The following is a 25,333-nucleotide window of genomic DNA, read 5'->3' as shown; positions in this document are numbered from 1 at the left end:
GTAGTGTAATTTTGGTGCATGACATACTTAACTAGACCGAGGTGATGTTAGTTTCATATTCAACATACGTCTCACATTCGGAAGACGCAACTTTGCAGCGTCGCGTTAGGGTCCGGGTGAAAACTAACCGTACAATTTAGAAAAAGTACATGTTTCATTATATTTCTATGGCTATAAAACATCAAAGTGTCACCAGATTATTCAAAAAATGTCTGGACTGCTTCCACAAACTGTACTTTTTACAATTACGTTTAAAATAAATATATTTATTTAATCACTAATCTCTGAAATGGCATGAAATCCTTGCTAAATTTAAAAACCTTTTCAAAATTATACTGAAAAATCTCAAATATACACGAGATTATTCTAATAATGTCTGGCCTACTTCCACACCCTTTACTTTTTATTTGGGATTTCATGTAACTTTTCAGAGATTATAAATGTTCTATTATTTTGTTTACATTTACATGTTTAAACCTTAATTGAAAAGGTAAAGGGTAAATGTAAAGGGTGTGGAAGTAGGCCAGACAGGATTAGAATAATATGGCTGGCTGTTCCAACTGTGGGAGAAATTGGGATTTCCTGTGTGCTTACATTATTACAATGAGAGCTCCAACTATGATCTCTCTAGTCTGATAGTTGTCATGGGTTGGGAGCTGTGAATCTTTTTCTTGAGGCTGTTGTAACATCATAACTGCCTGACTGTGACTATGTATGTTTACATTCTTGTGCCCTATAAAAGATGGTTCCCCCGCCCTCAGATGAGAGAGACATGATTGAGACCTAAGCCTGGTGTGGTGTTGTCATTTATTGTCAGAGGTCTGATTTTCTCTCCCAATCTGCAGAATGATAATACTTATTGAAATCCAGAACTCAACAGAATTTAGTCACTCCATTTATGAAGAGACGGACAAAACACTTTCTTCATCAATTACTCCCCTCCAGCAGAAGAATGCGATCCATCAGGACCAAAACCTCACGCCACAAGAACAGTTTCTTTCCATCTGCCACTCGTATCTTCAACAAGGCCAAGGGCTCACACAGACTTTAAACCTCAGACTTTAAACCATTGCCATATTTGCACCATAGCCAAATTTGCACCCTTGTCATATTTGCACTAAGTTACCCTTTTTGTATTTTTGTATTTATATATTGTGTATCATAGCTACTTAATTTTTTACATTTTTATTTTATTATAAACACTAACAGCCCCTTAGTATCAGTTAGACCTTTACCGCTAGTATAGTTAGACTTGTACACCACTATTCAAAATGTATGTTCCCTATATGCTGAATGTATGCACCTTCCTGGCAAAGTAAATTCCTTTTCTGTGCAAACATTCATGGCGATTAAACTCCTTTCTGATTCTGATGACTACAAAATCGATAATCAACCTTCGGCCTTTGGTGCTCTGTTACCACGTACACTTTTGAGCATCCTTATGTTAGAACATGGTGTTTGTTATAGATTTTGACACTGATTTCTATGTAGTGCAAACATTTACAGAGTTTTAGGGGTGGACAAATAGATAATAATACTAATAAATATATATGTGAGATAACATAGCGTGCGCCTTGCTGACGAAGCACACCCAATTATTGATATGAGGTAGCCAACCAACTGTATAAGATAGTCAGTCGCAGAAGCAAATTACTTTTTGAAATCTTGGAAAAGTTTTATTATTATAAATCAAGAGATGAACAAGACAATATGCACAGTATATACAGTAAGAGATGGATAAGATAAAATAATACATCTGTAAACTATCAAACAAAGTTTCAAATGTAAGGTCAAAAATCCCTGTTCGCTAAGAAAACACCACCTGAACATAACTCAAGGTGCTGTCTCCCTATAGAAAATGAGTGTGTTTCAAATTCACATAGTTTTTGGAAGCTTTCAATAACATTAAGGTACACTTGCAGTGAAAACATGTCCGGTTACAGCAAAGATGCCAAAGTACATGCTCTGAAGGAGGCCATACAGTGTTTAGTCCACCTCCTCAATAGTAGGACCCTGAGAGGAACCGGACCGTGCCTCACTACCACAGCTTCCCATTGGGGCCCCTCCCATTGGGGCCCCTCCCTGGTACAGCTTGGACACTATTGGGTTACACACTTTCTCTAGCTCCTTTTGCTGGTGTTCATACTCTTCCTTCTCTGCCAGCTGGTTGTTCTCCAACCAGGAGATTGCCTGGTTGCACTTTTCAACAACCTTCTTTATGTCATCTTCACTTATCTTCCCTTTCATATTATCGTCCTCCACACTGCTCTTCATGTTGAACGCGTAGGACTCCAACAAGTTCTTGGCAGCTATCTTCTCCCTCTGATTATCATCCTCATGTTTGTACTTTTCAGCATCCTGCACCATCCTCTCAATCTCCTCCTTGCTCAGACGGCCCTTGTCGTTAGTGATGGTGATCTTGTTTTCTTTGCCAGTGCTTTTGTCTACAGCGGACACATTCAGAATGCCATTGGCATCAATGTCAAAGGTTACCTCCACCTGAGGTACCCCTCTTGGGGCAGGAGGAATTCCTGTAAGATCAAACTTGCCAAGCAGGTTGTTATCCTTGGTCATTGCCCTCTCCCCCTCATACACCTGAATAAGCACTCCAGGCTGGTTGTCGGAGTAAGTGGAGAAGGTCTGGGTCTGCTTGGTGGGGATGGTGGTGTTACGTTTGATGAGGGCTGTCATAACTCCTCCTGCTGTCTCAATCCCCAGGGACAGAGGTGCTACGTCCAGCAGAAGCAAGTCCTGGACGTTCTCCGAGGTGTCGCCCATGAGGATGGCAGCCTGGACGGCAGCCCCATACGCCACTGCCTCATCTGGGTTGATGCTCTTGTTGAGCTCCCTGTCGTTAAAGAAGTCCTGCAGGAGCTTCTGGATCTTGGGGATTCGAGTGGAGCCACCGACCAGGACGATGTCGTGAATCTGAGTCTTGTCCATCTTGGCGTCCCTCAGGGATTTCTCAACTGGTTCTAGGGTTCCCCTGAAGAGCTCCGCATTCATCTCCTCAAAGCGCGCCCTGGTGATGGAGGTGTAGAAGTCGATGCCTTCAAACAGAGAATCGATTTCGATGCTGGCCTGGGTGCTGGAGGACAGGGTTCTCTTGGCCCTCTCACAGGCTGTGCGCAGCCTTCGCACCGCCCTCTTGTTCTGGCTGATGTCCTTCTTGTGTTTCCTCTTGAACTCCTCCATAAAGTGGTTGACCATGCGGTTGTCAAAGTCCTCCCCGCCCAGGTGAGTGTCCCCAGCTGTGGCCTTCACCTCAAAGATGCCGTCCTCAATGGTCAGAATGGACACGTCAAAGGTACCCCCACCCAGATCAAAGATCAATACGTTGCGCTCCCCTCTTTTGCCCTTGTCCAGGCCGTATGCGATAGCAGCTGCAGTGGGCTCATTGATAATCCTCAGGACGTTCAGGCCAGAGATGACCCCAGCATCTTTGGTGGCCTGCCTCTGCGAGTCATTAAAGTAAGCTGGAACTGTGATGACTGCATTGGACACCTTCTGACCGAGGTAGGCCTCTGCTATCTCCTTCATCTTCACTAGAACCATGGATGAGATTTCCTCAGGGTAGAAGGCCTTTGTCTCCCCTTTGTACTCCACCTGGACCTTGGGCTTCCCACCGTCGCTGATGACATTGAAGGGCCAAAGCTTCTTGTCAGACTGTACAATGGGATCGTCAAACTTTCGGCCAATGAGCCGTTTGGCGTCGAAGACGGTGTTGGTGGGATTCATGGCCACCTGGTTTTTTGCGGCATCTCCAATTAGCCTTTCATTGTCAGTGAAGGCCACATAGCTTGGGGTGGTTCTGTTGCCCTGGTCATTGGCAATAATCTCAACCTTGCCATGCTGAAACACTCCCACACAGGAGTAGGTTGTACCGAGATCAATGCCAATAGATACTCCTTTTGCTGAAGACATCTTGGATTGTTTCTGTAGAGTTATTGGTAAAAGAAAAGAAAGCATACCAAAAGTTTACATAGCTATAATAAATGAGTGAATAGCAATAAAATAAACAATTCTGAGCAAATAAAAGCTTATTGTGGAATTATTCGTTAAGTAAAAACCTCACATTTCATCAGTTCTATTCTCTCTAAAAACCGTTACATGAAGATTATTTGTACTCACAATTTTGTTCTTGTCGGAGGGAGCTCAATAGAGCCTTGCTGATAAGTTTCCCGTGTGTTTAGGGGTCGCTCCTGTAGCGCATTGAGCCTTTCAAAAAGTAATGCCTCGACCGTCTGTACTTGTTGCATATATAGTGAAAGCTAGTTTCTAGAACGCTCCCTTTACGTCACGTTCTAGTTGACCTAACTGTTAATTTTAGTAACCGAGGCTGCCTCGGAACTTCGCGAAAGCGACTGAATATTCTAGAACTGGAAGCGCCTCGAAGCTGACTCCGCCGCCATGTAATCACTGGGCGGTCTGATGGAACATGCTGGAAAGACAATAATAGTGCAACATGTTTAGGAACGTACGAGAACCTTCTGCAAAAAAACCTGTGACCAATAAACATTGCTGTTTACTCTTACACAAAAGGAGATATTCGAAAACGGGTATTTGGACATAGATCGAGGTTTATTTACGTTTGTTACATATGTTACATAGCCTATATATGTATGGTGTTTATTGCTGATATTCATTTACTGAGACATTTATTATTTTTAATCACACAATGTAAAAATCATATTGGAACAAAATAGACTATGAATGAAAGAAAACCTGTACATCGTTTGATGATGTACTGCACATATCCAGTGTAATAATCGAATTATTCCTAACAAATACCAACATAACCAATATAATAGGTTTCACTGATTAAAGTGCTAAAGTAAGCAGCTCAGAAGGCACATTCATACCATAACCTTAAAAGGTAATTACGCAGATACAAGCCCATGGGAATCATCAATGCAGTAGGTGATTTTAGAACACTTCGACTACAATGACACACAAAAAAGCGCGTGACGCCTGGTCACTCCTGGCTCTAGCTCATGGAATGTACTGCAGTTTAAAAGGTCAGTCGTCTGACACTATCACAGAACACAAACATGTTTTTTAAATGGTACCATCGTTATTTTGTAGTTTTTTGGGCACCAAGAATGAATTTCAAAGGAACTGACTATAGCAACATACTACAGATTGAGCATACATAACTGAATAAGTACATTTAGAGATGTGAACATGCAAGCAGGCATTTTCAGACAGACACTGTAAAGATTATTTGATCAACACTTAAAATAGTTTCTTAATGTAAAAATAATTGTTTCTAACACACAGTACATGTATTTTTTTTGTGAGTATATATGTCAATGCCTGAAGGAATAATTATAAAGTTATTACATTCAGGAGTAAAATAATTCAGTAAAATAATTATTCCCTTTTATAACAATTTACAAAATTAAATAATATCTTTTATCAATCTTTTAGCCTTTGTGTTGAGGGTCATAGCACCAGGCACAACATCGGGAACTCCCATTAATACCTGCCAACACAGAGGATTGAGTTTGATTAATACATCAATGTATTAACAAACATAAGCTGTCCAAACCAATTCATATGTGTAATCTTACTTTCATGGTTATGGTTAACATGTGGTGAATGATGGAGAATAAATATGACACGACTAATATATGGTGTACAAAGGGTTATTATGGAACACTCTACCTGTAGTAGTTTGGTTTGAAAGGGCCATTCTTATTTAGGCCCATATACTTCGCCTGCTCGTCAGACAGCTCTGTCAGGTGGGCATCAAAGTTGGGCAGATGCAAGCTGGCCACATACTCATCTGGAAGAAAGGAAGTTTGTGAGCTACAATGGAATTCAAATAAAAAAAAAAGATCTACATTTTTAACTCAAACTGAAAATCTAAATTTGAAACATTCAGCTGTAGATTTAAAGCACTAGGTGGCGATATTAAGCCACAGTGAGGCAAAGATAGACAAAACATTCACGTTGTGCAAACGTACTACAGTATGTGCCATGGCTTTTGTCAAACCTACATGTGAAATAGTCAGCTTTTATTTACGTGCATTTTTCTGACAACTTTTTACTTTCACCTACTTTTTTTTACACAAATATCTGTACTTCAGTCAAGACAATCATGTATTAGATTTGAGCATTTATTGTTACATGACATGGACATGTAGATTTAACTTTGGCAGAGTGGATGATTTAAGGGAAGCACTCCCTGCCTCCTAGACGCAACACATATGTCATGTCATACATACATGACATATGAGGCAGGGAGCGATAGAGATATAATCCCCCTGGTGGATACAACATAGAGACAGCATGGGGGAGAAGGGGATGGTGGAGGGTGGCAGCAGCACTGATCATACAACAAATGGGCTGAGTGTCTCCTGAACTAGCTGCGTTTTTTTTCTACTCCTTAAATGTTCAAGCCAGGCTTGTTACTTTAGATTTAAATTTGTATTTGGTGGCATCTTGGTATTTGGTTCTCTCATCTTCTGTCACTGTGTGTAAAAAAAAAGTTTCGAAAGGTTGAACAGAATTATTATTATTTTTTATTGAAAAGGTTGAAAGGTCTACTTGAGTTAAGGATGAGTGTTTCACCATCTCTGTTTCCCATTAAATAACACATGTGGGGTGTTTGCAGCTGAATGCAGACTCTTACCCATCTTCTTAGGCAACAGATAGACATCTTGTTTGTAGCGGCCCTCTGGAGCATTGAAGAGCTCGATTAGGGCCAGAGCCTGGACACACACAGCGATCAGTCATCCAGAGAATTCTCCCAGAGATAAACCACAACTATCACAAACCTACCCAACAAACCTCTGGAGTCAGAAGCAGGAATAATAAGAACCGACTTTGACCCAGAAGTATCCCATAATAGTAATATTACATTTCCACTTTTGTTGCTTTCTCATTTCCACAAATGTCCACCTCAACAAGCATAGTTTACCTGAGTGGTGGCGGTGATGGACAGGACAAACGTGGGCACCGTGGAGCAGCTCAGGTTCAACAGCCGACCCTGAGAACCCACACAGAGGACACATGAGTCAAAGCATACGTGTCGCTGTGTGAAGTACCGTGCTGGGAAAGACAAGACTACGAACTCTGAAATCAAAACACAAAGAAACAAGAAACAACAGTGCAGGATAGGGAACACCGGGGAACTACACACACGTCCTGCTGGTGGGAAAGACCGAAGAGCGGGCTACAGTGGGGCAGAAACAACGTCTTGCGTCACTAGAAAGTGTGGGAAATGTGTGGTTCAAGCCAGGGGAGGCGGGGGTGGTTGGTTACCTCGGCCAGGAGGACAACTCGCTTGCCGTCGGGCCAGATGACGTGGTCCACCTGAGAACGCACCCTCTCCCAGGTGAGCTCGGGGCTTCGCAGACTGGCCTGGAGACACAGGGGCTGCATGAGTTGGTGCAACAGCACAATACACACTCGTACACACACACACACACACATGCCCGCACACACACACACACACACGTGCACAAACAAACACGCACACAGCCTTCATTTGGGACAGTAACTGTAAAACTCACCACATCAATCTCAGTATTGGAATGTCCCATGTTGCACACAATGCATCCGTTCTTCATGCGGTCCAGCTGCTCTCTGGTCACTACATTCTTATTACCTGTGGACAGAGAAACACATCCCACTTGTCTACTCCTGTACACTCACATACAACTGGAATATTCAATGTTTTCAAAGGCAAATATGTTTAGTTAGGGCCACAGTTATTAGCAAGTAAAGTTAACATAGATGAACAGATTTTCTATTGACCTGTGCAAGTTATCACTACGTCCATCTGACGAATGACTTCATTCAGCTTGACCACTCTGAATCCATCCATGCTGTGTGGACACAAACGGCAGGGCTTTATTCAGTAAATAACACTTGCACAAACAAATATTCACATGTATTGGGAGACAGTAAACTAGATATTGGCGGCCTAGTGGTGTTTTTATCGGATTAGCAGCATCGTGCTCTAAACCCTCACCAGCCCTGCAGGGCACAGATGGGGTCGATCTCTGTGATGCACACAATGGCTCCCAAGGCTTTCAGCGCAGTGCAGCAGCCCTTCCCCACCTAGAGAGAGATATCCTGGTGTGAGACCAAACAGAGACCACCCCACAGGACATGTAGCCCAAGGTGTCTGCCAGTCTCACCTCTCCATAACCACACACCACCACTTGTTTTCCTCCAAACATCACGTCGGTGGTCCTCTTCAAACTACAACGCAGCAGGGAAAGTTATGGATGGGATTATTGTCACATCAGAGCAATAGAACGGTTATTAAAATATTTTAAAACAATTTTATATACATAGTTGTATGTGAAAGTCATGATATTCGTATATTTACCCATCCAGAATGGACTCTCGGCAGCAGTAGAGGTTGTCAAACTTCTGCTTGGTGACAGAGTCGTTCACATTCATGGCAGGGACACACAGTTTGCCAGCCTTGGACAACTGGTACAACCTGGGTACACACCGTGTGTAAGGATCAGAATAACCAATAAAAAGAATCATATATATTTTATAAAAGAATACAAAAACACGTCTACATATGACAAAACATACAGTTTGTTACATCAATAAACATTAACATGATGAATATCAAGTGAATATCAAATGATGATAGTATTTATCATTTCAACTTGTTTCAGTGTCTGCATTTAACCTGTGGACTCCGGTGACGCTCTCCTCCACAATGCCCCGGGCCTTTTTGAACACGCTGGGGTGCTTCTTATAAACCCAGTGGGTCAGATCCCCCCCATCATCCAGAATCTACACACCCACAACACCATCAAAAGAACAACAGAGCAACAGGAGTCAGAATCTGATGGCATGCCATCGTCACGCAAACGTAGATTTATCCATTCAGAAAATCACTGTATTGTGATGGGGGCCACTGATGCTGATACCATGTTGGCCTGCCAGCCATCGTTGCTGACGCAGCGGTCGATGCACCACCAAAAGTCATCCTCCGACTCGCCCTTCCACGCAAACACAGGTACCCCTGAGGAGGTCGAGAAAGAATGAGATTGGGTAGGGACAGAGAGCTAGAGTGACAGAGACAGAGAGAAAGTCAGAAAGAAAGAGGAAGTGAGGGTGGTGGTGGGGGGGGGGGGTCTCACCAGTCTCTGCTAGGGCAGCTGCCACCTCATTCTGAGTGGAGTAGATGTTGCAGGCAGTCCAGCGACACTGTGCACCCAGGGCTACCAAAGTCTCAATCAGAACCTGATTGCAACAAGAACACACGCACAAGATGTGGAAAAAATATATATAAATGAGTATAAAACTGTCACAATGCAAAAGGGTGAATTGAGTGCTAACATACATGGAAGAAAAAGCCCCTACCGCTGTCTGAGCAGTGATGTGGGTGCAGCCCACAACCTTGGCCCCAGCCAGGGGCTTCTCTCCCTGGGCTCGCTTCCTCAAGGAGATCAGGGCAGACATGTCTGTGGATAGGCAGGAGGGAGGGATGAGAAAGGTGGAGTGTAATTAAGAGAGAGAATCCAAACAGAAGTAAAGTGAAAAAGACAGCGTACAATCAAGGCTAGTGTGTGGTAAAGGTAACATGTGAGGGAAAAGCACATGAATACTAAAGGTTTAAGATATATTATGTAAAGATAGAGTTTGATTCAGGGAAACTATATGAATGGTGGAGTAAATGACTGGAGGCTGGTGGAACAGAGCTGTCAGCAGCGGCTGTTGATCCCCATGAAGCAGCTATACGTAGACGTATATATAGACCACTTACTGAACACTTACTCACTACAACCCCAGCGATCCTCTGTAGAGCAGGGGGACAGGGGACAGGGGAGAGAGAGAGTATGTGTGCATGTGTGTGTGCTTGAGAGTGAGCCAGAGAGAGTGAGCGAGTGAGCAAGCGTGAGAGCGAGCGTAAGAGCGAGCGAGCGTGAGAGCGAGCGAGCGTGAGAGAGAGAGAGAGAGAGAGAGAGAGAGAGAGAGAGAGAGAGAGAGAGAGAGAGAGAGAGAGAGAGAGAGAGAGAGAGAGAGAGAGAGAGACAAAGTGTGCCCTTGTCTTGTTTCCTGGACAACAGTGATGACACAACTCCAGGTGATGAGCTCATGTGAGTCATCAGGGCCTCAGTATCAATCATTCACTCAGACAATGCAGAGGCAGCAAAATGGACGCCATATGATAGGATTCCCTGGACTCAGGAGAGAACAGGAGTCGTGTTGCAGGAACTCAGAGAACTTTCAGTGCACCCTGGCTCAGTCCTGTGAGAAAATAACCCTCTGTATTATTCACTTTGAAAGACCCTTCACCGTTCAGGGTTTTGAGAAAACAAACCGCAGTCCAGTCAAATCACTGGCCAGGTACTGTAGATACCACAAGTGTAGTCTTTCTGTGCATGTGTGAGTAGAAAAAAAAACACATAAACACAGTGATTTCACACCTTGTTCTGCGATCTCAATCTCCCGTCGTCCAAACTCAGCCTGTTTGATGTTCTTAACGCAGAAGTCGCTGCGGCCCTGGGTGTTGGCCTGTTCCTTGTCCCTGGGGGAGGTCTCGTCATCTGAGCTGTCGGAGTACGAGGCAGCTTGGGTATGGAGGGAGGGAGAGAGTGGGAAAAGGGTCATGCTCATGATGTGGCAAAAAAAGAGAAAATGTGTGTGTGTGTGGTTCTTGTAAGAATCAAACACCCTCAAGAATAGTAGGACATCAAGAGATCAAAGTATATGTGTACACGTTAGTGGGGGTAATGTTTACACACTAGTAGGGGTCATGTTTACACGCTAGTAGGGGTAGTGTTTACACGTTAGTAGGGGTAATGTTTACACGCTAGTAGGGGTAGCGTTTACACCTTAGTAGGGGTCATGTTTACAGCTAGTTAGAATAGTAAATATACTGTATGTGTGTGTAGTACCTGAGCTGTAGCTATCTGTTGAAGACTGGGAGATGGACCGAGAGAGGGAGCGTCGGCCTGCCTTAGTGGGGTATCTGCTGAACTCCTGCTTGTCTTCTGCATTAGCAAACTGGATCTGCAGGGGACACAAATGTCAAGAAGACAAGAAACAACATCTCATGAATGGATCTGTTCAGCAAAACAACGCATTAGTTACATCATACAACCTCGCATGTTATATTTGATAATGGTTGTTTGTTACCCTGGAAAGGATATTGACAAAAAAAAACATAAGTCTTAGGCATGGCTTAGACTTGGTTTATATGATAATACTGTGGCGGATACTAGGAAAATTCACAAAAGGTTGGGTAAAAGTTTTGTGACAAATGACAACATACTGTAACTGTACTGTGGACAACACTGACAGACATGAGAACAGTGACTTTGTAGACTTATCCACTGCTTGCCAAAGTTCTGCTGGTAAAATCATGTTTAATTAAACTATTCAAGCAGTGTGCCCGTTATGACTAGCTGTGGTCACCAAACCACCAAGCTGTGGTCTTTATCAAACGCCAGAGCTGATACCCTTGGGCTGGTTTCACCAGAGCTCGCCACTTCACACAGGGCAAATGAATCATTGAGATTGTTGAGAAAGTGAGTGCGTGTTGAGGTAGGACCAAAATACATTTGAACCACTCTATCCTGCTCTATGACTTATGCTTTGTTCAAATACACAGAGTTCCGCTCTTGCATGGCTCGTTACCATGTCAAAGTCTGGTTTAAAAGGATAAGTGCACAGTAATATGTCAACACATTTTTTCTGGTGTAAATATATATCCTGTCTCAAGACTCAATCTAAACAAGACATCCTGTAATGGCTTAACTATAAACAACGTTTATTCATATAACAAAACCTTATCTCAAAAATAGCCCCATGCGAAACAATGGTGTGTGTAAAAGTAGCAGTTCTGAGGCACAGTCTAAATTTAGCACCTGACAAATCCACTGACAGGCTCACGGACATGCAGTGATAAGATCTGTCTGAACATGTGGGAGCCCCCCAATCATGTTATCAACATTAGACAGATTAGGGAGAGCAAACTGGACATTGTGGAGGCGAGCCAAACTGGGTACTGGAGGGTGTGGGAAGGCCGAATGCGGTGCTATACCCCTGTAGGCATGTGCTGGCAGGGGGCAGGTCCTTTGGTGACATCTGACTGGCACAGAAAGCCATCAGTCTGGTGAAGCATGGAGAGAGAGACCCTGAACTGTCGCTGGGACTGGTAAACAGAAGGGATCCAGTCTGTTTCTAAGGCACAGCCGGCTCACCCTCAAGGTACTGCTGTTCCTCCACTAATGTGATGTGATTGTTGACTCTCCTACACAGAGCTGGGGACTCATTAAGCAACAAGCCTTTAGATCCAGCTATGACTGACGTGGATGAAATCAATTGTACATCATCATCATCATCGGGACTGGTGGATTTCTGCAAAATTATGCGTTCTGTGTCACTAGTAGACATTTACAAAGAATTACAATTTACAAATGATTTTGTGAGCAATAACTTACAGTACTTACAGTAACTTACAGTAACAGTCCTTTCTGGCAATTATTGCTGTACCATCCAAAATCTTCAAGATTGTATGGATTGGTGGATGTTTCTTCACACTTCTGTTCCCTAGATTGTTTAACTTCAAAAGATGATGCCTTCAATGCCACTCCCACAGTCCAACAAAGCACCTCTAGATCAGGTTAGGGCTTCCAGAGTTGCCCCTCTGTTATCCATAATTTGAGAACTCTCTGTGTCAATGATTCTATTCATGTTCATTGTCCCTGCAAGGTCAGCTGCATGGATTGTTTCATATTCATAAACAGGGCCGGCCCAAGCCTTTATGGGGCCTTAAGCAAAATTGATTTGGGGGCCCCTCTGCGCCGCTTATCGTTGCAGATAAAAAAATATATATATATATATATACACATTTTTACATAATACATTAAACTGTAATTTCATTTGCTCTTGGGGGCCCTCTGGTGGCCACAGGGGCCCTAAGCAGCCGCTTAGTTTGCTTATGCCTTGGGCCGGCCCTGTTCATAAATGAGTGTTGAGACCGAAAGCTGATGTGTATGTTGACACAACACACAATACTGGTAATTCCATGAAAAATGTGGTTGAGTAACAGTTAGGTAACATCAAAGTTGTATGGATAGTTAGCCATGGGTCCTCACCCATTCAAATAGCAATAAATACTGTACTCAGCTTTTAAAAGGGTGTCCACAACAATGTTTCTCTTTGTGTGAAATGCAGTAAGCTTTCCATTCAGTTTAGCTGGGTTGGTGTGATTGTCATAACATTATATCCCAGAAACATCTACGTACTGTAGTTCTATGTTAACCCAAAACATAGATCCAAGTCTGTGTTGACACTTGGTCAAGTATCATTTAAACAATAAAACCAAATGAAACACCAGAAGGTCATGACACCCCATGGAGAATATGGCGCTGCTTCTCGCTGTTCCTCACATTTCTGTTGAAAAGCATGTTCTGTTTGCTTTGAGCCAGCACACACTGGTGAGGAATCGACTGGGATTTCAAAGCAAGGGGAGTTGTGAAGCCTTTTAATGTTGTGCTGACCTCAAAAGACAGACGAGCAAAAATAGAAAAAGCACTTATCTGCGAAACCCTCTTTTGACATAAAAAAAAAATCAGTTATAGAAATAAAAACGATAAAAATTGTGATTTATATCTTTGTTCACAACATAAAAAGGCTACTGTAGTAGTTATATTCCAAAGAAATTAAAGACACTAAAAGAAATATTTACAGCGTTTTGCAGATGTCTAATTGTCCAGCAGTTTGTCTTATTAAAAGTCTCAGTCAGTAAATTAAAAGGATTCTGTTGGTCTCGCTCATATTTGATCGGCTGCCAACCACCACTGTTAAAATGCTCTACATAAGGAAATCCAAATATAATTAAAGTAAAGGTGAACAGATATTAGTCAAAGCTGCAGAGTGCCTACGAGCAGCAAAAGTATTTCACTTTCAGAAGACATTCATTCTTCCTTGACATTCATGTCTGAAATATGACATCCAAAAAACTGTTAGAAGCTTCAGCCTAAATCCATGACTTACCCGTTCTTTTCCATGCCCGTGCCCGTGCCCGTGACTGTGACCCTGCCTGTGGTGTGCCATAGCTGCCATCGTCTGGTCTATGTTCCTGCCTCTCTCTCAGCCTGCTGTGTCTTCTGAGGGATGGTGCTAGGTGGCCCCGATGTTATTATCACTGTACACTGCCAGATAGGGGCAGGGTTAGGATTGGGGTTGGTGCTGAGACTAAAGGAGGGCCTGACTGATTACCATCCTTTTAGCGTGGCGGTGTCCAAACAGACCAGCCCTCTTCTCTCCCTACGTCTGTCTATGCCCTTGACAAGCAGCTCCGATATTAGAGATGATGTTATAGATCAGGGAAGAACAGACTCTGAACACATAAACACACAAACACAAACTGTACTCTCTCAGAGGATCACGTTCACGCAACGTTCCTTGCCAGGACTACAAATAAAAACAGGATTGAGGGAGAATTTAACAATGTTTGCATAAGCTTCCAGCATCCTCAGGCCTTTGGGTCACATTCTCTCCTATATAGCCTAAAGGACCACCAGCTCCTCATACTCTTTCTCTGTGTCTCTTCCTGTCTCAGATGAATGCTCAGGCCCATAGACTTTGGCCCGGTGATGGTGAATGGGACATTGGGCTGAGCATTAACCACTTGGAGTGACACCACTAATACCATGCCCACCCTCTGACTGCACCATTAATCCACAAACACACATGGCTAAGGAAAAGCCTTAACAAGAGGCTAATGCTTCTCCCCCCCCCCACCCCCCCCACCCCCTCGGCTCTAATCTTACATAAATAACAGTTTGGAAAACTGTGAACCACAAGTCATCGATCTGTCACCACCATGGCAAAACTTCTGCTTCAGCATAACTGGAATCGAGAATTAGTGAAGTCAAGTTTGTGAGGTTAGGACACCAGCCCAGTGTTGGCGTCAGCTGTCTAGTTCCACAGCAGCGTGACAGCTTACAAGTGTTGTGAGAAACAGGGTGATAATCCTTCCTACAAACTGTCTGACCTTCATAATGATGGGACCCTTCTTTCACAACACAGATGGGATTGAACGTTATTAACTGACGCACTGGATAGGGCTGCTATGTCCACACTCGCAAAGCAGCCCTACAGCAGTAGGATCCTGTTGTGCTCTTGTTGAACGTTTGTGAGGAGAATACCTGGAGGACATCGAAGAATATGAAAGCAAGCTCAAGGTCATGGAGTATGGCAGCGATAAGACAGGTTGGCTTGAGAACAGCCTGGGTGAAAGCCAGCATGTGTCTTGAAAGAAGCAGGGAAAATGCCCAGGACCAGTCGGTATGGACATGTCATATTTCTCAGCTTATAGACACTTTAAACATGACTCCTACACCTATGGTCACACGCTATGAGCATGACACATTTCCTGTTGTTTTCAAAATAGAACCATGTGCACATTGATTTCACAGTAAACACTTCCTAAATATGTATACTTGGGTTCAAATTTCATTGTGTTCTAGTGCAAGTATTCTACATTTCACGGTATGGCTTGATGGAATCTTGCAGGCACCTGGATTTGACCTTGACTTACTGTAAGTGTGTTAGCCAAGACTCAGACATTAAAACACCATGTGTGCATGTCTAATTCTTGTTTGAGATTCGAAACTTTCCAGAATCAAAATAAGAGTATGCATATACATTATGTACAGCATACAATTAACGCCAGCAACGAACTTTCAGAAGGATGACCTATTGCATAACAGTTGGATAAAAGATAGAATAGACTAATGGAGCTATTGAATGTGCATGTATGACATTGGGCTGAGCATTAACCACTTGGAGTGACACCAGTAATACCATGGCCACCACACATGCACATAAATCCATACACACAAGTGTCAGAGTAGGGCTTCAGTGGCAGAATAATCTTCAATTTCTCATTACTGCATAACTACTCTCTGTAACTACTCTCTATAACGACACAGTAAAATAAACTAACCCTAGTTTTTTACTGTATTTAATTTATTCCGTGATTTGGTGAGAGGAAACTGCTTTGTTGAAACGTATTATCATTTTCCAACATTTTGAGTGAGAGTGTTGTTCAATCAACCCTTATACCTAAACTTGCCATGTGATAGTATGTTACTATCTCACGGAAAGGGTCTTAATGGGTAATTTAACCCAAAGCTCATCTCACAAAGAAACAGAACACTCAACAGGTACTTGGACAAGGGATAAAGTGTTCTCAAATTGATTCATAATAAAGAGCTTTGTTTTCACAAGAGCGAGTCACATTCTTCCAATATCAATGTGTTTAAAATCAAACTCCCTTAGGCTCTCTCCAGAGAAAACATAATGTCCTGCCAGACAGGGGGCAGAGGCAATGTTCTGGCTTTGATAAGCTACGGCTCAAACCTTGAATCTTCTCTCTTTATGCCCTGTACCCATCTTAGGATTCCTACTGGACTTTGCAGTGCTCCCCGGAAAAAATAGAGTATATTCAGAAGCTGGGTCATGACAATCACGCCTGCATCACCCCATACTGAAACGTGTTTCGTGTGATATAGTTGTTTGTTTTGGTGATCTGAGTCTGAATGCCACAATGACTGTTTCTTTCATTTGAGTTATTAATGAAGAAAAGGAGTTGCCAGTTGAAGTAACCTTAAGGAATAAGTAATCAGCAAATCCCAATTCACTTGGGACACTAGTGTTTTGAAGAATGCACTTTCGAGGAATTTGCAGGGGGCTTAAGCCTACCTTTATAACGAAACAAATGACAAAAATAAACAAACACATTTTTTATGTAATGAACTGGATAGTCAGACTAATGAAATGCCAATGTCCATGCAATATTACTGCTTTAAGCTGCACCCATTGCGGTTTCCTCACAAGTCCCATCACACTGTTACAGTGAAGATGATCATTACGTACCTTTTTAACAGATTTGAGAGTGGGGACTGCAGTGAATGCCGCAGAGGGCAATTCGCCCACGTTCATGTTCATGTCGCTATTTTTGCTCACGGTCATAGCAGAATACTTTTCTGCAACGTTCTCGCTTTCTTTGACATATTTTGTAGCTTGTTTAACGTCCAGCATCCCGTCAACAACCGAGTCTGTCATTTCATTCAGGTGTTCTTCCAACCTTTCACAGGAAAATTCTGATTATGTCCGGCGTGCTATAGTGGGGATACCTCTTAGCCTTCTAAGCTTCGTGCTGCTCGGAAATTTATATCGGATAACAGCCTATGCTGTGATAAATACAACAAATATCGGTTGAATAATAAGTAACACAGTGTGATTATTATCGTCGTTACTTGTAAAAAGGAGTGGTTACACTTTTTCTTGTCCAGGTCGGCTTGTATCCACTGACAGCAGCATCAACATGGGGCGTTTCTATGGAGCTGTCACCTTAACAAGTGGGCGGACTACACGGTACTCGTCCAATCAGCTACCTATCAGTTGTATAGGCAAACGAGACCATTTGAGGTACAGTCCTGCAGAGCGCTGTTATACACAAAAGCATAACGTTAGGTCCACTTTGAATACACTGTAGCCTATTTAATAGCCTACAGACAAACGTCACATCAAACTGTTGGTGAACGTGTACATTGGTGCAGAGTGCAAGCCCCTTAGGACTGCATGGTTATAATTTAAGACTAAGTATGCAATAACACAGACAACAGCGTAAAAATAAATGACTACAAACCCAAGTCTAAGTCTAATGATTTTATGAACATAACATTGCATGGAGATTTCACTGTCAAACCAACTGGTCAACCACAAAAAATACATCTATTAGCGTATCCTTAAAGGACAGCATCGCGCGGGTAAAAACCTTTCGTCTTTTTCGACAAAAAACGACCCGCTTCTAAAGAAATAATGTCAAGTGGGTCTGATGACTTTACAATGGGTATGTGTTATCTATAACACCTCACTGTCACACAACACACATCTATTTATCTTTTGAAAAAGGTTAATATAAAATACATTCCCCAATACAGAAAATTGGGCAATGATAATTGAGTGCACACAAATTTCCAAAATATACAAGAAGTTTGTCTAGATACCAATATCTTATTTCCCTTCATGGGGTTTTGTGTTTTGTTTTTTTCTTCTATGGTAAAAAATTAAATTGGCAGATCAGCATTCGAAAAAATAAAATAAAAGGGTAAAAGTAACCCAATGATGATTTCATAAATGTATAATGTAATTAATGAACAATCCCTGCATTTCAAAAACAAATTCTTGGTTTGCATCTGAATAGACACAATAGGATTTCTTCAGCAAACCAATTGATTGAACTGACTAGCTGGACCTATGGCTTTCTAGATCTCTCTTCCAAGTTAGTTTCCAGGGTGGAAATGGGTATAGTCACAGTTCCAGTAATGCAAACGTTCATCATTGTCACAGTAGTAATCCTCAAATTATAACACTAATACATCCTGATTAGCAGTTAGCATCTTGGTGTTGGGTATCGGCAGCTGAGCATCCTTCTTAATCAAGGGGATCAGAGCAGAATCCATAGACTCAACAGCCACCAAACCCAGCTTTGGAAGACCTGGGCGTTTAGAAGCTCAGAGGCTACAAACCACAGTGATCAACAGAGTAACCATAGCCAGGGGGGGTTTAGGATGAGGACAGGGGTAGGTAGGTAGATCCAAGGGTAGAGAGAGAGTGTTGCAAGGTTGGGTGTCAGATGGATTTTAGGTAGGGTGGTGTTCAGGTATGGATGGATCTCAGGTAAGGTGGTGTTCAGTGATGGATGGATCTCAGGTAGGGTGATGTTTAGTGATGGATGGATCTCAGGTAGGGTGGTGTTCAGTGATGGATGGATCGCAGGTAGGGTGGTGTTCAGTGATGGATGGATCGCAGGTAGGGTGGTGTTCAGTGATGGATGGATCTCAGGTAGGGTGGTGTTCAGGGATGGGTGGTGTTGGTGCTACGAAACCCGGATCATCTGGGCCACGGTCTCGTCTGCTGCCTGGGCCTGGGCCTGCTTGGGGGGGACAACAGCAAAGGGACGTGATCAGTCAAATATGTTCTGTACTGCATCATCCTCATTCTGCCTGTATCAGGCTTAAAGTTGCAATGCCAGCTATTGTAGCTTAACTACGAGTTGTACATGACAGGTCTTTGTTTTAGAGTATGGTAGAGGAATAGTATTGAACGTGGTTGTTTGAAGGAGAAGTGGAACACAGCCAGTGTCGAGGTTTTAGCCAGGCAAATTCTTCTTACCTGCAGGGCCAGCGCCATCTCCTCTTTCTCCTTGGGAGAGAAGAAACGACCTCCGTCTCCCCGTTTCCTTGCCATAGCATGGCGATGACGTGACTCATGAAGATATTTCTGTGTAAGTCAAGGGGAGAGATCCGTTAGACCATGTTAGATAAAGTTGGTCAAACTTGTCTGAACAAGCTATTTTTTCTTTACAATTAAAACCTGAAATAATATACATTTCTCAAGCACACCAAAGTTACATTACCATTGCCTGTGTGACAAACTAATTTATTTTCAGGAATAATAAAGTATTCCAATAAAATACAATAAAAGTTTTTTCTGTGTTCATTAGTTGTAGAAAGCCGTGTGACAGCACATTCTTCAAAGTGTCGGATCTGGCTTGTTGTTGTGTTGTCGTTCCGGAACAATCAAAATTCCACTTTGGAATATCAAGAACCATGCAGGGAATCCAGAATGGTCCAGAGTGAGTGGTTTCCCCAGTGGGGTTCCATGTCCTCACCCTCCTCTCTTTGGGGATCTTGCCCTCAGCCTCCAGCTTGGCGCGGGCCTGCCGTCTCTTCAGGATGCGGTGGTACTGCTTGGCATTGACGTACAGAGGCTCCTCCTCCAGCATCTCAGCCCCAGGCAGGGGAATACGCTGCATGGCTGGAACTGTGCCACCGCCAGGAACCATCTGAGAAGCAGACAAACACACACACACACAAGCACACACACACACGCAAACACTAATTAGAACTGTTAATAGAAACTAAACTTTAACACAACCTTACAAATAGCATGCACAGAAACACAAGGCAAACCTCATCCATGAAATGTTTTCAACACGAAGAGTCAGGTCTCAGGCAATGTTAATGCAACATTATCCAAACAACACAAAAATAATTTGATTAAAGTACAAATAAATTAGAAATTACTGTATAACAGGAAAAAACAAAGAATTTCCAAATTTCATCATCTTATCCGCTATTCTCTCATGCAATTTTGAGGAATTTGAATCAAAATATCTTCCACTTACAAATCAAAGGTGCCCGATTAAATGAGGTGCCCTCATTTCCCCACATTTGTGCTCCAGAACACTACACACTACACACACCCCACACCGTGACGGAGGCTAGATAAGAAGATGCCGGGTACCTCTGTAGAGGGTCTTACCATGACCATTCCACCTGCATTGACCATGTTACCCTGGACTGGCAGGGTGACGGTCACAGTACCCTGCCCGCTGTTGGAGGTGTTGGTGCCCCCTGCCTGTACGATCTGGGCACCTGCCAGGCTGGAGGCTGGGATGGTAATCATTCCTGTGGACGACGGAGACCATTGTCTTTATCTTCTCTATATGTAAATATATATGCAAAGCTTTTTGATAGTCATATGCAAGTTTACCCTGTTGCAGGACGGTGCCATCTGCATTTACAGGCTGGTAGACAATGGTCTGTCCATCAGCGGTCTGGGCAAGCTGCTGACCCTGCAAACTGATCTGCTGGCCCTACAGGGAAAACACAAACAGGACAGAAGCCACACTGAGCATACATATGCTGTCTACGCAAAACAAACATTTATACACATATCAATATATATTCATTTAGAGAGATTCTTAGATTGTCCTATTTTGGGTAAACACTGGGGTATAAGCATAAACTGATGTTTTGGTTTTATGCGACAGTGGTGTTTCTAATGAAGAGGGAAGGACTGTGCTGTTTCTAATGAGGACGGAAGACAGGGGTGTTTCTAATGAAGTGGGAAGGACAGTGGTGTTTCTAATGAAGAGGGAAGGACAGTGGTGTTTCTAATGAAGAGGGAAGACAGTGGTGTTTCTAATAAAGTGAGAAGGACAGTGGTGTTTCTAATGAAGAGGGGAAGACAGGGGTGTTTCTAATGAAGTGGGAAGGACAGTGGTGTTTCTAATGAAGAGGGAAGGACAGTGGTGTTTCTAATGAAGAGGGGAAAACAGTGGTGTTTCTAATGAAGTGGGAAGGACAGTGGTGGTGAAAACAGCAGCCTTGTGTGTGCTGGTTCTGGTTCTACCTGGTTCTGTCCAGCGGTGATGGCTGTCTGGGGCTGCTGAATGATGATCTGCTGGGGCTGACCCTGCTGGCCCTGCAGCTGCAACGTCTGACCCCCCTGCAACTGGATCTGCCCTGGCTGAAGCAGCTGGATCTGCACACACACACACACACACACACACACACACACAGGTATTGTAAGCATGCACATGCATGACAAATTCATTTTCAGGGATCACTAAATTCACTTCCTCACCTGTTGGAGTCCTTGTGCCCCAGACACAGGGACCTGCATGATGGTTTGGCCTTGCCCCCCTGACATGGCCTGTACCATGATGGGTTGCCCTGACGATGTGATTAGCTGCCCTCCACTCACCTGCACCATTAGAGGTTGGCCTTGGACCTGGGGCGAGAGGGGAGGGGAGTCAGTGATAATGCAGTCATTCACATAATCGGAAGATTAATATCATAGCCTATAAATTATATCACAGCCAGTATGTTGTTGAGGTTAGTGTATCTTCTGAATTCAGTCACTGAATTCGTTTGCACAAAATGCCACTGAGATGAGACCACAGTGATATTTTGCAAAGACAGTTGAGTAAATAGATTGCACAGTGGCGTGAAGAACAGGAAAGTTCAGTGCCAGGAAACAGCCAGGTGGATGTACAATGAGTATGGACACATGTTTTAGATCGTCAGTACGTGGGGCCTGTCTGACTGGAGAACAGCTCCTGGTCTGAGATGCTGTTGGCTGCCATGAGTGATGGAAACTAAGCCTGTAGTATTAGACTCTGCTAGGCTGAGAGGCATGCAGCCATAGCATGCATGGAGGTGGTTCACAGCAGTGGAAGATGGGTAATGGAGTCATGCAGCACTGAGAAGACACTGTGACACAGGGCGGCGGTCACACCACTACCTGGAGTGTCTGCACCTGCTGGCCCGAGGCAGTTACGACCGGGGCCTCGGTCTGCAGCTGTACAGCCGTCACAGTACCCTGTGCCTGTAAGCAGGGTGGCATATAGCTCTAGTTGTAGGTTGACACTGTATGACTACATATCCCAGAAGTCTTAGTCATGGTTGGGTGCGACGGTACCATTCGTTTTGTTCGGGTGCTGCATGTAAATTAGGGTTTGTGTAACTGAAAGGGTTTTAGAAACTAAATTCACAACGTGTTCTCAAGCAGGCTTGGGAGGCTAGTAGTTTAGTAAAGACATTGGTGTTAGGGATCTATTTCAGGATATAACACGTGACCTCACCTGTTGTTGGATTTGCCCATTGGAAGTCTGCACAATGATCTGCTCCCCTGTTGTGGTTGTGGCAGTGGTGTACTGCTCCATGGTTGTGTAATATTACTATCCTTACTGACAAACTGTGGAGAAAGAAATCTACCGATTAAAATTGGAAATGGGAACTTTGTGATACATTTGTTACATAAAATACATAGACATATTAAACACAATATCAAACATAGCACTGCACGTTTAATTATCCACGCACTCTTGTTGAACAGAACAGTCTGTATGGATGTCGGGGAAACTAGTGATGGATCTCGCAACTGGACAGAGTGGTGATACAGAGTGCATTCAGTTTGGCAGACAAACTGCGCACAAACTTTGTTCCATCATTTCGGCGCTGCCAGTTTCTAGCAGGCTAATTATTAATTGCTTAGACCATATGGCTGCATTACCCAGAGACTATTCTCCCAATGTGTATGTTGTACAAGCCTTTGTTCTAGTACTAGCCATTGTTTGACACATGACTGCTTTTGATAGTTATCCAACGTTGACGTGGCTATCAAGCTAGCTAACTGGCGATAACTTACGCAAGTGCATTTGGTCTGGTCAAACTGGCATGCTAACATTAGCGAATCTACTATTTAGCTAGCTACATACAGCAGTAGGTAACCATGCTTTCAAAGAGTGTTGGACGTCTAGACTGTATGTATTGTTATTATTCACACCGTGCTGTTGAACTCCAATTGCTATTTAATTCCTGCATTTTGATGGGATAGTAATTTGGTTGGTCAATAGCAAACCAATCCGTGCTGACAACTACCAATGCCTTCAATTGGGCCTCCCTTACCGTTTCTTCGCTGTCCGGTTCCCTTCTGATTGGCTCCAGTACAGCTTTCTAAACCCAATCACCAAAGTCAGCGAACAAAATGGCGCAAATGAAACAACTGCGACGTGGAGGAGGTGCATGAATACATCACGTCCATTTCCCTTCTATGTCCACTAGGTGAAACAGTTTACCAGCTTTCTACTGCCGGATCGTTAAGCCACATAACCCTGGCTGAAAGATCACCAGAAACTATAAGAATAGTAAAGATATACGATTTTATATGATTTTTATTTCGACTAGTGACCTTCGTTATGTCGAATAGCCTACATTTTCTCATCATCGGAATAACCCTCTTGTCAAATGACCCGTAAAAGCATTCCGCTCCAGCAGGTGGCGCCATCGTGAAAATCAGCATTCGCAACAATAATATTTACGGATGTCGTTTGATATACACGAGACATTCACTGACATTCAAGTGTTAACATTTCTTGCTCAGCAGTCTTACCTATTTGCTTGATCTATATTGTTAGTCATGAAAAACGAATATTCAACACAACCTGTGCTTAACTTGTCAAAAACGTATAGTATGCAGTAAGTTAGTTCAGATGAAAATATTTTACATAGGTATCGCTAACTGACCCTTAGCATGTCTCGCAGGTTGGTGTCCTTTTTGGCCTCTCGGCTTAGTTCACAGTTTGTCATGTCCAGAGTAACTTGTCTGAGCATTTGTCACGCAAGCAGAGACGCGAAAGTCTGGAAGGGGCAAAGCAACGTCGACCGTGTTGCAAACCACAGACCAAGACAGAGGGATGATCTGTTTGAAGATGATTCACAGATGGAAGATGTGGAGGACAGGCTCCAGGCCATAGTCACGTGAGAGACTGATACTATACCTATTTAGCAAATCAGTAACATTAATTGTCTCACATTGATAGCACGAATAACTGTCCGAAAATATCTGTTTCAGTCAAGAGAGGAAAAAGCAGAAGACTTTGAAGTACCATAAAGTCAAAAGACACATGACCCCAAAAGGTGCTCCAGAGAGGAACCTGACCTGGGATGCTATGGAGCAGATAAGGTGAGAAACAGCAGGGCACACTTGCCTGAAATACAACTGAAATCCCTTCGTGTCACCATTTATAACAGTAAATGTATTGCAACTCTGGTCTGTCCTTTGACATCCAGTTTAATATCAAACATAGTTTATAAATATCCTTAATTAGTACCAATATGATTTATATCAATACATATTTGATATTTGACCTGTCACACACATGCTGCTCCAGGTATCTGAAGCAGGCGGAGCCGGAGGAGTGGACTGTAGAGCGCCTGGCAGAGGGATTCTCTGTCAGCTCTGATGTCATCCGCAGGATCCTGCAGAGCAAGTTCACTGCGCCTCCAGAGAGGAAGGTTAAGCAAGACGCCAGTGTGCTGGCGAAAGTCCACCAGCAGGCTCTATCTGTGGGCAGAAAACCAGGCCTGGGCAGGTTGCAGCTGCCTACGGACTCACCAGCCATGCTGCCAGCTGGAGCGTCTGTTGCTCTGGTGGCCCTGGCTTGCTCCAGTCTTACGCCCTGTGACGATGGTGCAAAGTCCCTGGCTACTGGAAGTGGCACTGCTCTTGCTTCCTTGCCTACCCACAATAGAGGTTCACTTCCTGTTTTGAGTAAACACACCTCAGTTACAGAGCTGCCAAGAGCGAACAAGGAGGGTATGGTGGACAATGTTTTTGAGGATGATGATGATGATGATGATGAGGAGGTCTGGGATGGAATGGTGTTTTCAGAGGAACAACTGGAGGAACTTATGATGTTCCCAAAGTCCTGTCCAGTGACTCAGGATGGGAATGAATTCTTTGACAGTGATGGCAATTTCTTGTACAGAATCTGACGCTTGAATGTTAATTTTCTTTGTTCTTTTTTTGTTAATGTATCACAACCTTGAAAATATCAAAATACTTACACTGATGGAACCTAATAAAGCACTGTGTCAATTACAGTTGACAGGAGTTGAAAGCAGCAAAGTCTGTAGTTCTGTATTTGTTCATGTTGACAAACTTAAACAGTCTTGTTTGGGGTCCATACAACAAT

General features: G+C 43.3%; 4 protein-coding genes across 14 annotated transcripts; 1 reads left to right on the top strand and 3 right to left on the bottom strand.

Moving 5' to 3' along the window:
- Positions 1-1,650: 1,650 nt before the first annotated feature.
- On the bottom strand, positions 1,651-4,332 carry LOC146252440 (heat shock 70 kDa protein 1). The gene is made up of 2 exons (XM_084679943.1): positions 4,132-4,332; positions 1,651-3,936 (listed from the first exon to the last, which is right to left on the bottom strand). The coding sequence occupies exon 2, from the start codon at positions 3,922-3,924 to the stop codon at positions 1,987-1,989; it is 1,938 nt and encodes a 645-aa protein (XP_084536069.1). The 5' UTR covers positions 3,925-3,936; positions 4,132-4,332; the 3' UTR covers positions 1,651-1,986.
- Positions 4,333-4,562: 230 nt separating this feature from the next.
- Positions 4,563-17,388, bottom strand: ahcyl1 (adenosylhomocysteinase-like 1). 2 transcript variants are annotated; one of them, XM_084679944.1, is made up of 17 exons: positions 16,876-17,388; positions 10,881-10,995; positions 10,410-10,553; positions 9,343-9,443; positions 9,120-9,222; positions 8,907-9,001; positions 8,663-8,769; positions 8,345-8,461; positions 8,151-8,214; positions 7,982-8,070; positions 7,765-7,835; positions 7,521-7,615; positions 7,270-7,368; positions 6,926-6,994; positions 6,638-6,716; positions 5,668-5,788; positions 4,563-5,485 (listed from the first exon to the last, which is right to left on the bottom strand). In XM_084679944.1, exons 1-17 carry the CDS (start codon positions 17,062-17,064, stop codon positions 5,479-5,481), a joined length of 1,665 nt encoding a protein of 554 aa, XP_084536070.1. In that variant the 5' UTR covers positions 17,065-17,388; the 3' UTR covers positions 4,563-5,478. The 2 variants fall into 2 exon arrangements, with proteins under 2 accessions (XP_084536070.1, XP_084536071.1); XM_084679945.1 differs by lacking the exon at positions 4,563-5,485 and having other exon boundaries at positions 5,664-5,788.
- Positions 17,389-17,655: 267 nt separating this feature from the next.
- On the bottom strand, positions 17,656-23,427 carry nfyal (nuclear transcription factor Y, alpha, like). 7 transcript variants are annotated; one of them, XM_084679946.1, is made up of 10 exons: positions 23,265-23,427; positions 22,439-22,551; positions 22,099-22,182; positions 21,439-21,585; positions 21,205-21,336; positions 20,563-20,665; positions 20,314-20,477; positions 19,679-19,852; positions 19,180-19,287; positions 17,656-18,940 (listed from the first exon to the last, which is right to left on the bottom strand). In XM_084679946.1, exons 2-10 carry the CDS (start codon positions 22,517-22,519, stop codon positions 18,884-18,886), a joined length of 1,050 nt encoding a protein of 349 aa, XP_084536072.1. In that variant the 5' UTR covers positions 22,520-22,551; positions 23,265-23,427; the 3' UTR covers positions 17,656-18,883. The 7 variants fall into 7 exon arrangements, with proteins under 7 accessions (XP_084536072.1, XP_084536074.1, XP_084536075.1 ...); XM_084679948.1 differs by having other exon boundaries at positions 17,656-18,937; XM_084679949.1 differs by having other exon boundaries at positions 20,332-20,477.
- ngrn (neugrin, neurite outgrowth associated) lies at positions 23,395-25,266 on the top strand. Of its 4 annotated transcripts, none has more exons than XM_084679957.1 (4): positions 23,395-23,420; positions 23,985-24,116; positions 24,211-24,321; positions 24,530-25,266. In XM_084679957.1, the coding sequence occupies exons 1-4, from the start codon at positions 23,410-23,412 to the stop codon at positions 25,131-25,133; spliced, it is 858 nt and encodes a 285-aa protein (XP_084536083.1). In that variant the 5' UTR covers positions 23,395-23,409; the 3' UTR covers positions 25,134-25,266. The 4 variants fall into 4 exon arrangements, with proteins under 4 accessions (XP_084536083.1, XP_084536081.1, XP_084536082.1 ...); XM_084679955.1 differs by lacking the exon at positions 23,395-23,420 and adding an exon at positions 23,627-23,834; XM_084679956.1 differs by lacking the exon at positions 23,395-23,420 and adding an exon at positions 23,708-23,900.
- The last annotated feature ends 67 nt before the right edge of the window (positions 25,267-25,333 follow it).

This window comes from Hypomesus nipponensis, chromosome 18 (genome assembly GCF_054491055.1).
Source record: "Hypomesus nipponensis isolate SF chromosome 18, ASM5449105v1, whole genome shotgun sequence".
NCBI lineage: Eukaryota > Metazoa > Chordata > Actinopteri > Osmeriformes > Osmeridae > Hypomesus > Hypomesus nipponensis.
This window is presented reverse-complemented; position numbering and strand designations above follow the sequence as displayed.

Coding starts and splice junctions, on each gene's coding strand:
- LOC146252440 (XM_084679943.1), bottom strand. CDS start 3,924: ATGTCTTCAGCAAAAGGAGTATCTATTGGCATTGATCTCGGTACAACC.
- ngrn (XM_084679954.1), top strand. CDS start 23,890: ATGTCTCGCAGGTTGGTGTCCTTTTTGGCCTCTCGGCTTAGTTCACAG. Junction 24,117..24,210: donor AGGCTCCAGGCCATAGTCAC/GTGAGAGACTGA, acceptor TATCTGTTTCAG/TCAAGAGAGGAAAAAGCAGA. Junction 24,322..24,529: donor GATGCTATGGAGCAGATAAG/GTGAGAAACAGC, acceptor ATGCTGCTCCAG/GTATCTGAAGCAGGCGGAGC.
- nfyal (XM_084679946.1), bottom strand. CDS start 22,519: ATGGAGCAGTACACCACTGCCACAACCACAACAGGGGAGCAGATCATT. Junction 20,478..20,562: donor TGGCACCGTCCTGCAACAGG/GTAAACTTGCAT, acceptor CGTCGTCCACAG/GAATGATTACCATCCCAGCC. Junction 19,288..19,678: donor AGATCCCCAAAGAGAGGAGG/GTGAGGACATGG, acceptor TGACTTACACAG/AAATATCTTCATGAGTCACG.
- ahcyl1 (XM_084679944.1), bottom strand. CDS start 17,064: ATGACAGACTCGGTTGTTGACGGGATGCTGGACGTTAAACAAGCTACA. Junction 9,444..10,409: donor GATTGAGATCGCAGAACAAG/GTGTGAAATCAC, acceptor GCCTATCCACAG/ACATGTCTGCCCTGATCTCC. Junction 6,995..7,269: donor GAGTTGTCCTCCTGGCCGAG/GTAACCAACCAC, acceptor GTGGGTTCTCAG/GGTCGGCTGTTGAACCTGAG.